Below are 12,157 nucleotides of genomic sequence, written 5' to 3' on the forward strand. Positions count from 1 at the left end.
ATATTCTGTATCAAATATGCAGAAGCTACTTAACTGTGGAAAGGTCACTGGATGTAACATGAAACTAAATATATTCTTTATCAAATAAGCACTAACCCCTCTTACAGCAACAGTTTATTGTATTTACTTTAACAACAGCGCCAGGGAAGTAGATAACTTGTCTGAAAGTCAAGAAACTCCTCATTGGGCACATTCTTTCTGAGCACAGATTGTATGAAATAATGATTTCTCTGTTCATTCAAGATATCCAGAGGACAGCGAATGGTTAAGCTCAAACTGATGCAATGTTTTTTGATTGTTAGTGAATCTTCCAAGTTGTATGGTCATGGTCCATAAAACTGTAAAGTCTCTGACATTTCATTCAGAGCTGTGCTGAACACCTTCAGAGGTGCTTCCAGCTCCACTGAGATGCTCAACGCAGTTCTGGATGAAATGCCAGCAGTGAAACAGTTTAACAGAGCATGACCATACAACCAGGAAGCTCCACCATTAATTAAAGTGTGTGAAAGCCTTCACTGCATGAACTTTTTTGTCTTCAAGAAAAACTTCAGTGTAGTTGTGCACTGTCATCAAGTAAACAAAATGCACATGTAAGGAACATTCAGGGTTATCAATATAAAATCAAATAAAAGTAATGCAGGAGTAGGCCTAATAATGAATATAAAAATATGAATGCTGATGAACTTCTATGAACAGCAATATGAATGTAGTCAAGATGGGCAAGAAGTTAACACCCACCACTGCAATACAAGTTTATATGCCTATTAACTCCACACATTATGTGGAGACAAACACTGTACAATGAAATGAAAGAAATTAATTCAGATTGTTTAGTGAGACAAAAATTTCAATGTGCTGTGAGACTGGAATTTGACAGTATCAGAAAAAAAGGAGAACATGGGTTGGAGGAGAAAAGGAATGAAAGGGGAAGGTGCCTACTAAAATTTTGCACAGAGCACAATTTATTCATTGCTTAAGAAGCATGAAAGGAAGTTGTATATGTGGAAAAGAGCTGGAGACACTGCATGATTTCAGATGGATTATATAATGATATGACAGAGATACTGAAACATGATTTTAAACTGCAAAACCCCTTTCCAGTGTGAGATGTGGACTGACAACTATTTATTAGTTAGGAGTTGCAGATTAAAACTGAAGAAACTGGAGAAATCTATAATATGGAGATAGGACCTGGATAAATTAAAAGAAGCAGTGATTACTGAGAGACTCAAAGGTAGTGTTGGGCCACGATTCACTGAAAGGGGAGAGGAATACAAAGGAATTTGTATAATGAAAGCAGCAGAGTAGTGAGGGCAGCAGAGAAACAACTAGGCAAAGAGACAAAGTTCTGTGAAAATCCTTGGATAACATGTAAGACACTGAATTTAACTGACAAAAGGTGAAAATATAAAATTGCAACACATGAAATAGGCAAAAGGGAATACAATGTCGAAAAATGATATTGCCAGAAAGTGAAAATTGCATGAATGGCTAAAAGAGAAATGTAAAGCTGCAGAAGGAAGCATGACTGTGAGGAAGATAGATGTTGCATATAAGAAACTGAAAGAAACCCTTGGAGGTAAATGAAGCAGCTATATGAAAATCATGAGCACAGATAGTAAGCCAGACTTATGCAAAGAATGAAAAGCTGTGAGATGGAAGGAATATACAGAAGGACTATACACAGGAAAAAACTGGAAGACAATACCATGGATAGGAAAGAGGAAGTACATGAATATGAGATGGAAAATATGATTGCACGAAAACAATTTACACAGTACTGAAAAACCTAAGTCGAAGCACAGTACATGGAGTAAATGACATTCCCTCAGAGCTACTGATATCCTTGAGAGAACATACCATGACAGAACTATTCCACCTGGTATACAAGATATATGAAACATGTGAAATAGCCTCAGACTTCAATAAGAGTGTACTAATCCCAGTTCCATAGGAGGCTGGTGTCGATAGATGTGAAGACCGCAGAACCATCAGATTAACAATCCATGGTTGCAAAATTATTTACAGAAGAATGGAAAGAAGCCTATCTCAGGGAACATCTGCCTGGGTTCTGAAGAAATGGAGGAACACAATAGGCAGTACTGACCCTATGACTTATCTTAAAGGAGCGAATGAAGAAATGCAATGTTACATATATGGCATTTGAAGATTTGCAGAAAGCCTTTGGCAATATTGACTGGAATACACTCTAATTATGAAGGCAGCAGGGATAAAATACAGAGAGCAAATGAGTTTTCACAATTTGCACAGAAACTAGACTGCAGTTATAAGAGACAAAGGGTGTGAAAGGGTATGAGTAGTTGAGAAATGAGTGAGACAATGTTGTAGCCTATCTTTAATGTCATTCTACTTTACATCGAGGAAGCAGTACAGGAAACAAAAGAGAAATTTGAACTCTTAAGATCTTTTAAATGGAAGGGATAATGTCTTGGAAAGAGGTCATAAGATGGATATAAAAAAGTAACACAAGATAAATGCAATTTAGTTAAATTAAATCACACTGTGCAGAGGTAATTAGGTTAGCAAATGAGACACTTAAAGTAGTAGATGGGTTTTGCTGATTGGGCATCAAAATAACTGAAAACGAACAAAGTAGGAGAGATATAAAATGCAGACTGGCAGTTACAAAAAAGGTGTTTCTGAAAAACAGAATGCTGAAGATTAGATTGGTACACTGGATAACCAATGAAGAATTACTAAATGAAATTGTTGAGAAAAAAATTATATGTTTACATTTGGTGACAAACTTCAGTTTCAAATATTGAAATTTATTCCTGCTGTTAAACTTAACTGTAATAGTTATATAGATGCACAACCTAAAGTAACAAATGAAAATTTGTGCCCGACAGGACTCAAACCCGTGTTTCCCACTTATCACGAGCGGAACACGAATCCAGATTTCCTGCTTATCGCGAGCCTTACAACTTAGTTTCAATAACTGAAACTGTAGTTTGTCATAAAATATAAACTGCTTGGCTGTTATTTCTAATCCAGGGAAGCTGTTGCATGCAAGGCGAAGACGGTCCTAAGACAAAAATCACAAAAATAATCGATGACTTCTCATTGCCTCGATTCTAAAACCTGCATGGGAATTATAAGATGTGTGAGTGTGGTTAAATGAATTAATAATATATGAGAAGAGATACACAGTGACATTTGGAATTTTGGGTTTGTTCGGAGAGTGTGCTCAGATAGTCTAATTGGTAAGGTGACCACCCGTGATAAGTAGGAAATCCAGGTTCAAGTCCTGGTGTGGCACAAATTTTGTATATCACTTACGGTAGTACATCTATACCTATTAGAGTTCAGTTCACTATCAGCATAAATAAAAAAAAAAAGACACAACTTGACTAAAAGAATCATTTAGGCACATCTGAGGCAACAGGGAACTGCCAGTTTGGTGGAAAGGGCAGAGTGGCACAACAAAGGAGGGTGGGGGGTTGGGGTGGGGGGAGGGGTCACAGTGGATACAAATTGTAGAGGAAGTCTACAGTTTGGGCAAAGTAAGCAGGTTCAGATAGATGTAGGCTGCAGTCATTATGCAGGGAAGAAAAGGTTTTCACAGTTTAGACTAGCATGGAGAGCAGCATCAAACCACTCTTTGTACTTGAAGCTGCTGCTGCCGCTGCCATCGCCATCACCATCGCCACCGCCACCACAACAACAACGAAATGTCCAGATATATATAGAATTGCATTGAAAACTTTTCAACGAACAGAGTAGTATGCCATTGTAAATCGGAAGGCAGAGGTGGAATTTGCATCTGGACCGACTCATGATAGAGTGGTTGGACCACTAATGATTATTTTATGCACAATTACCTGCCATATAATGTTTATACCTCTACAAGGTTATCTGAAAACTATACAGTTGTATAGAGGAAGGTGAGATCATTAGAAAATTGTTACAAAATACAGAGACTTGCTGGTGGCTAGTACATGGTGCCAATATATATCTACATGACTACTCAGCAATTCAAACTTAAATGCTTGACAGAGGGTTCACAAACCCACTTTTGGGCTATTTCTTTGTCATTTCACTCCCAAATAGCATGTGGTAAAAATTAACAATTTAAATCCTTCCATCCAAACTCTAATTTCTCTAATTTTATTACAATGGTAATATGTAGGTGGCAGACAAAAAATAATTTGGCATTCGGAAGAGAAAGTTCGTGATTCAAATTTCATGAAAAGATCACACCACATGAAAAACACTTTTGTTTTAATTACCGCCATCCCAATGTGTGTACTATATTTGTGACACACTCTGGACTATTTAATGATAAAACAACATGAGCTGCCCTTATATAGACTTTTTCAATGTCTTAAGCATTCAATACCATAAAGCAATAATCCAGAAGAGGGTGGACAAGTCTAGTGTTGGCAGTCTATTTAGCAGATCTGTTGCATCTTTTAAATGTTCTGGCAATACAACACAGTCTTTGGTTTGCCTTCCCCACATTTTCTATGTGATGGTTCAAATTTAAGTTGTTCATAACTTTCACCCCTATATATTTAATTGGATTGACAATCTTTAAATTCTTATGTTTTATCATGTAACCAAAATTCAACAAATTTTTTTAGTACTGATATGAAAGACTTCACACTTGTTATTGTTTTGTGTCAAATGCCACGTTTAGACAAGATATTTGTGTCATGCAAAATCATTTTGCTATTCATTTTGGTCTTCTGCTGACTAGTAGATCGTAGATTACAGCATCATCTGCAAACAATATACATTGTTCATATTGATTAGGAACAACAGAAATCCTATAACACGCCCTTTGGGAATTCCAGATATCACTTCTGTTTCACTTCATGACATCCTGTCAATTACTATACACTGTGACCTTCTGACAAGAAATCACAAATCCAGTCATAACTTGTCAACACTACTTGATACTTTAAAAACAAAGATGATGTGACTTACCAAATGAAAGTGCTGGCAGGTCGACAGACAGACAAACGAACACAAACATACACACAAAATTCAAGCTTTCGCAACAAACTGTTGCCTCATCAGGAAAGAGGGAAGGAGAGGGAAAGACGAAAGGATGTGGGTTTTAAGGGAGAGGGAAAGGAGTCATTCCAGTCCCGGGAGTGGAAAGACTTACCTTAGGGGGAAAAAGGGACGGGTATACACTCGCACACACACACATATCCATCCACACATATACAGACACAAGCAGACATATTTAAAGACAAACTCTTCCAAGTGAGTCTTACGTCGAGCTCCAGGCTGTGTGCTGACTGCACCTGTAGGTCTTAAGTTTTGTTCAGAACACCGTTCTACTGCCTAGTGATCTTTAGACTGTATCTTATTCTGTGACCAAGTGAATAGCAGACTCTGACTGTTCCATCATGAAGGCCTTCAGCCTAAGTTTGGACTTGTGCAAATTCAATGCTAATCATGCGCATACTTTCACAAACTATCATTAGTGGTTAACTTTTCTCCAAATAATCATTTTTTGTTGATGCATTTATTAATGGGACTGTTCTACATCATTTACCTGCACTGTGTTTTCATTTCACCTAATTGGTGTAAGACATATCAGTTGATGAAGATTTTTTGGGTCCAAATGCCTGCACTGGCTCCAGTGCCACTGCCAAGTTTAGTCTCTCATCAATTGGCAATAAGGATTTTTCAAGCCCCTGTACCTCCATTAGCGCCAGTGCCAAGTACCATCCAACAGCAAGTGATGACGAGATATTTTTCTGTGAGCTTAAACTTTTATGCATGTTTTTCCCCCTATGTAGACAATGTCTTTGTGAGAACGTGACTCCTATGTCACAAAGACTTTGACAGTGACTTTTTGCACCAACATGTGTAGTTCCCAGTTGTCCATCCTCAACATGGAAGATATGCCCCATGTTTTATCTTTGCTATCCAACATACAGCAGAAGCAGAGACACCTTATGAAACAGCTGGTTAGCATCTCCATGTCACTGGAGGTACCCAGCTACCATCCCAAATGCTTCTTCAGGGTCAACCACCTCCGAACGTAACTGCTACAGCTTCCTGCTTCTTACATGGCACCTGGACCCTTGGCCAGCAGCATTCAAACTCTGCCCGACCCTGGATAAGGCCCTTGACACTCCTCCAGCAGGGTCATTCACTGCCAGACAACACTGCAACAGTTTCCTCCCTATCAGACATCTGAACCTGCATCCACATCTGCCCTGACGCACAGTCCTTTCAACATCTCTTACAACCACACCTCCTTCCCTCCCCCCTTAGCCCCTTCTTGTGCCTCATCCATTCAAAAAATGTCTAATCCAGTCTTCCGTGTCTAATCATAGCACACTTTTTGACTTTCCTTTTCAGGCATGATCACTGTACTCATTTTCCTATTTTTCTGGTGCTTCCACAACGAACCATGCCTTCCAGCCCCAATCATTTTCCTTCCTCAGTGTTCCTGCACCTGTCTATGCTCTACAGGCACAATACCCTTAAATTTCAAGGGTTCCCGCATTCACCTCTGCCCTCGAGCCACACCCGTCTGCCTGTGGGTATAAAGATACATACCAAGTGCTACCAAATCCACGTCTAGCTTCCCAGTATCATTAGTTCCCATTTTCCAGGCTTCTGCACTCATTTATGTCCTCTGTCTGAACAGGTTAACTTTTCACTTGTCCCCACTCTCACTTCCACCCTCTGTACTCTGCAATTTTCCTTTCCAAGCGCTCCTGCCAACACATCCACCTTCATATAGTTTTTCCATGTCCTTTTTAGAGTTGTTTTGCAGCAGTTTCAGCCATCTATGTCCCATATCCCTACTCCTATGTTTGGTCTCCTTACAGACACATTCCAGATGGCTCACTCCTCGACTGCCGCCAGCTGCTCTGGGTCTGCCCACGCCAGCCTTGCAATGGATCCAGGCTCAGAGTCTAGGGACTAAGCTGCTGGAATTTCGGACACCTATGTTTCTTGTCACTGCCAGCACTGGGCGTCAGCTGTTGTTACCCTGTTCTTGGGTCTGGCCATGGGAGAAATGACACTGCATGCCAGTTCCAGGTATCTACAACCGTATCATCCATGGGGAATGCGTGGCAAACATGGACACATCGTTCCCAGAGGATTTCCATAATTATTTGTTCCAGACTTAGATTTTAGCCATCCCAGAGCCAGGTACAACACCAACCTGCCACATCCTTAACAGTATTGCAGCCCACAGCTTCCAGGAACGTCAGCCCCACTTCTCTCCTGGTTCCCACGCTGATGGATGTAGCCCAGTGTCCTGAGTCACCAGGAAGGCCACATGCTGGAGAGCGGGGAGCCATGGAGAGTGAGGAGTTGAAGTTAAGTAGCGGTGCAGGTGTTGAGAAAGGGTCCAAGAGACGAGGGCTGTAGAGCCTTAGGGAGGGAGGGAGGGAGGGAGGGAGGGAGGGAGGGAGGGAGGGAGGGAGGGAGGGAGGAAGGAAGGGAGGGGGGTTGAGAGAGAGGGAGGGAAGGGGGAGAGAGAAAGAGAAAGAGAAAGAGAAAGAGAAAGAGAAAGAGGGAGAGAGAGAGAGTGTGTTCAAATGTAGTAGAATAGTTTTCTTCTAAACACACTGTACAAACTGAAGATAAAACGCGTGCACGATGGGGCGCGTGATTGTGGCCCATTACCCTTTTTTCTACTCTGGATGAAAAACCCCCTCCTCACATTAAAGGCTTTTGTTTTTATCAATAAACTGATGGATTTCTAACTGTGGAAACGTGACATTCAGAATTCAGTCCCTAGTATATCTAATAGTAACATTTATTCATCTTTGTTAAGTTTTGAATTTATTATTTTATGCTCACATTTGAGACTTTCAAATTTATTTTTGGTCTCTATATTTCATACATAAAAGCAATCTATATAGATTTACTGACCTATGAATTGGCTTCACAACCCCAGTAGCAACAGGACTCGATTGTGTAGCTGTAGCTGGTATTGCGCCAGCTGCCACTGAGGTGTTGAGGTTTGCTGGGATTGACAAATGGTGTGTCACCATGCCAGCTGCCACATGTGTAGGTACTGCAGTCACTGAACTGGGACTAGGCATTGAAACTGATACTTGGAATGAATGCCCCTGAAATTCACCAAATTAGAATGTATGTGACAAAAATGTGAAAAATGTTAAATTTACATATTCAGGCTTGGATATTTTCACTTCATAACCAAATTAAAAATAAGAGATTTTGATGTCACTGGCACAGCAGGGCAGATAGAATCACCTGCTACATAGTGTTGCGCAAGTAATTTTATGTAATTTATATCATAATATACTTGTTGCATTTTATTTACTTTATTATAATTCCAGTTGGATCACAATGTTTATCTGTAATCAGGTTATTAATTTTGGTTGGTAATTACCATCTTCAGACCTAGAAAATATAAGCACACGGAGGTAGCCTAATTTACAAAACACGTGAAACCATACAAAATTTAAAGCAAAAAACTATAAAACAACTATAAAAATATAAACAACTGTACAATATATCCATACCAGAGTAAAAATATGTTGCATTACACATCTCACACTACCACATGTGATGGTGCAGTCAAAATCACAGCCATTTTAGCTTCGTCAAACAAATAAAATTATGGTATTTAAAGAGCATGACTGAAGCCTAAATATTGCACATGAAGTGACACTCAAGTTGTACCACACTGCAGTGTCAAGAACCCAAGCACACTAAATGGCGCCGCAGCATGTCGGTTTACATGACTTCAAATTAGTAAATTCCTCATACTAAAGTACATAAAAACTCAGTTCACATTTTATATAAGGAAATGTAGAAGATAAAATGGAAATGACTGCACTTACATCTCATATAATACTTTTAGTGGGAAAGCCAGCTTTATTAAAATAAACACCTATGTTACACAATCGAAACAATTTAATTACAGAAAGACTTACAGCTCACTAGTGAAAACATTATCAAATGTTAACAATGTGCTCATGCAACATGCCCACCAGACAGGAACTCGCAATAAACCACAGGCACAACAGTGAAATGGAATAAAAATGTCACTGGATGTCACAGCATCATTTCTTCAAAATTTTAAATCTAATGTTAATGTGTCACACATAAGACAATGACATATTTGGCAAATAGCACTTTTATTCAAAAAAAATTTGTGAGTTCACAAGTGGCCATTGAACTGGAAGAGAGTAGCCTACCAGTACTGATATAGATTTGTATAATTCAATCCTTCTGAATATCTTAAGTAGTACATTTACTATGAAAAATTTTTGACAAACATTTTAATAACACATTTTTGCTAGTTACACTTCATGTTTTACAAGTGGATAAGCTATAATTAGGCTCCTGTGTCCAATGACATTTTAATATTTTATCGTTCTTTTTGGGGGAATTGCTTTTGGAGGCTGCCGATTTGTGGAACACTTTGTGGGATTTTATGTATTTTCTTGGTTTTATTTATCAAGGTGTAGAGTTTTTCTCTTTTTCCCACCTTTTTCCTCTGTTTTTCTCTATGGGTATTTTAATACTGATTGTCTTATAAAAAGATATTGTGCATAGTACACAAAACTGCTTAATTTATTTGACAATAAAAAATCACTCATTCTCTCAAGAATAGATAATACTGTTTTGCGTTAACATTTTTTACGTTGTACCATTACTTTTATTCGAGTGATTTTACCCATTCTTGATCAGCTAGCAGAATGCACGAACACAGCCCTGACAACTAAAAAATTTGTTTTATTTATGAGTCAAACATTTTAAATATCATGAACAGTTATATTGTAAAGTGGCATGGGATTCCTGATGTGGAACACATACATATATGTCTTTTTAGACTGTATAATTTCATAACATCTATTTTAATGTATTGATACTTTATAATTATGGTTGTTGTATAGATGATGCATGGCAGAGATACTGTGGCATCCAATGACATTTTCATTCCCTTTTACAGTGGTTAAACTGTGAGCTCTTGTCTGGTGGGCAACTTGTGTGAGCACATTGTCCACATTTGATAATGTTTTCGCTGGTGAGCTGTAATTGTTTCTGTAATTAAATTATTTCAGTTGTGTAAAGAGACTCCGTATTCTTCTAACAAAGATGTATGTTTTAATAAAGCATTCTTTCCCATTAAATTTATTCTATGACGTGACAGCACAATCATTTCATTTTATCTTCTGAATTTCCTTTCATAAAATGTGAACTAAGTTTTTATACGCTTGATTATAAGGAATGTACTTCTGCAAAATCATGTAAACTGATGTGCAGCAGCATCTAGTGGGCTTGGATGGAGACATGTTACTTGCCGCAGCACAGTCTATCTTCATGTGCAGTATTTATACTTCAACGATGCTCTTCAGATGCCATAATTTTATTTAACTGATCAAGCCAAATTGGCTAATGATTTTGACTACACGATCACATGGAGCAGCATATGTGTAATGCAACACATTTTTACTCAGGCATGAATATGTTGTGTAGTTGCTTTATAGCTGTTCTCCGTTTTACATTTATGTGGTTAGGAGTTTGTTTTTTATTATGCTACCTCTATGTGCTTATATCTTTTAGGTCTGAGGTTGACCATTATAGATCACAATTAATAACCTGATTGCAAACAAACATTGTCATCTGAAAGTGGAAGAAAAATAAAGCAAATACTTTCCTGGATCACTGGAAACTTTTTCATGACTATGTCACTACTTGCAGTAGTGCATTGTCATACTCTTTGTACACTCTAGTATTTTATGCGATAAAGCTAATACGTCATGTTAAAATCTCCCAAGTGCATTTACATACCTGATCACTTGACTGAACTTCAATCTTGTATCCAGGTGGAAGGAATGTATTGAATCCCACAATAAGTTCAGGATGTCCTTTGAAGAGATTGGAAACACGCTGTATAACGCCTGGGGTATCAATACTGGAACAATAAGACCATTTCAAAATGCTGTGATGCAATACAATGCTATACAAGGAGCTCAAAGAGCATCATACGGTTCAAAATATCAGCTCTAAGCATTTTGTGATTCTGGTTCAAAAGATTAATTCCTAAGTGTCTTACAAGTGGTATTTTTGGCACAAAAGGAATTTTATTGCTTGTTTTTGAGTGCTGAGCAGTTCTCAGTTATCTTTATTACTCTACTGGATTGTTACTGTAAACAAACCTCAATATAGTTTTCATTAATTTTCATTCAGCCGAGTCACAGTATTAATGACACTGATCACGTACTATGTCGAAAAATAGTGAGAACTTGTTAAAGAAAAGCCTGAAATATCATTAATTATGACATTTTAAAAATGTCGAAGCAACAACAACAATAATAATCATAAACAACATGTCACATAACAATTACTTCAGTGCACAAATATTAATAATGGACAAAGTGTGGGGTTCAATTATCGTATCGATGGCCATCATCTGTCTATATGAAAAATGCCAAGGTGCATCATGGTCTGGTTCCACATTAAATTATACAAACTCCTATAACAACCAGAGAAAAGCAAAGGATATACCACCTCCACTAAGGACCATGCCTAATAAAACACTGCAGTATTCAAATCAATTTTTGGGTTAAGCCAAACTATAGTAACAACAGGCTAAGAAAATAGAATGTGTCAGCAATGGCCTGCAAGTTGTGACAATCCCTGCATTATCTTGAAATGCTATGGACAATTATGGAATACTCAGCTCGGGACAGACGGATTTGATTAACATGAATCATCTTCACAAGAACAGTTTTTATACTTTCCAAGATATTTTAGGGATTTTGAACAGTACTAATACACTGAAGTATACATGAATTACTCAGATCTGAATAATACAGTTGACTATTGAAATTCACTGCAGCCAATTACATTCATACAACTCGATTAAGTGGGCCTTAAGTATGTCTGCAGGGAAATGGGGTTTGTGAGGATAAAGTCAAATGGAGAGTTTGCCATTCCACTATTGTTCAAAAGTACATCAGAGAGCAGTGCATATTTTTTTGAACAGTAGTTGAAAATGTACTCAATACAGTACTTAACAATGTTCTCAAAACATAAAACTTGTTCCACTGTCTTGTGTTCACTGAACAGGTGCTGCTACTTCCTTTTAACAAATTCAAGTTGTAAACCTCATAAGTAAGTAGATAGATACTGCAATGTTAGCGTAAGGATCCCTAACGCATGAATTATCACT

General features: G+C 38.1%; 1 protein-coding gene across 1 annotated transcript in view; it reads right to left on the bottom strand.

Annotated features, from left to right (window-relative positions):
* The window catches only part of LOC126183926 (paired amphipathic helix protein Sin3b-like), a 280,872-nt gene that overhangs the window by 186,448 nt on the left and 82,267 nt on the right, over window positions 1-12,157 (bottom strand). The window contains exons 5-6 of the mRNA XM_049926273.1: window positions 10,774-10,897; window positions 7,879-8,078 (exon numbers count right to left, since the gene is read on the bottom strand). Of these exons, the coding sequence (XP_049782230.1) occupies window positions 7,879-8,078; window positions 10,774-10,897 (324 nt within the window). The remainder of the gene's footprint in view (window positions 1-7,878; window positions 8,079-10,773; window positions 10,898-12,157) is intronic.

This window comes from Schistocerca cancellata, chromosome 4, assembly GCF_023864275.1.
Source record: "Schistocerca cancellata isolate TAMUIC-IGC-003103 chromosome 4, iqSchCanc2.1, whole genome shotgun sequence".
In the NCBI taxonomy this organism is placed as follows: Eukaryota; Metazoa; Arthropoda; class Insecta; order Orthoptera; family Acrididae; genus Schistocerca; species Schistocerca cancellata.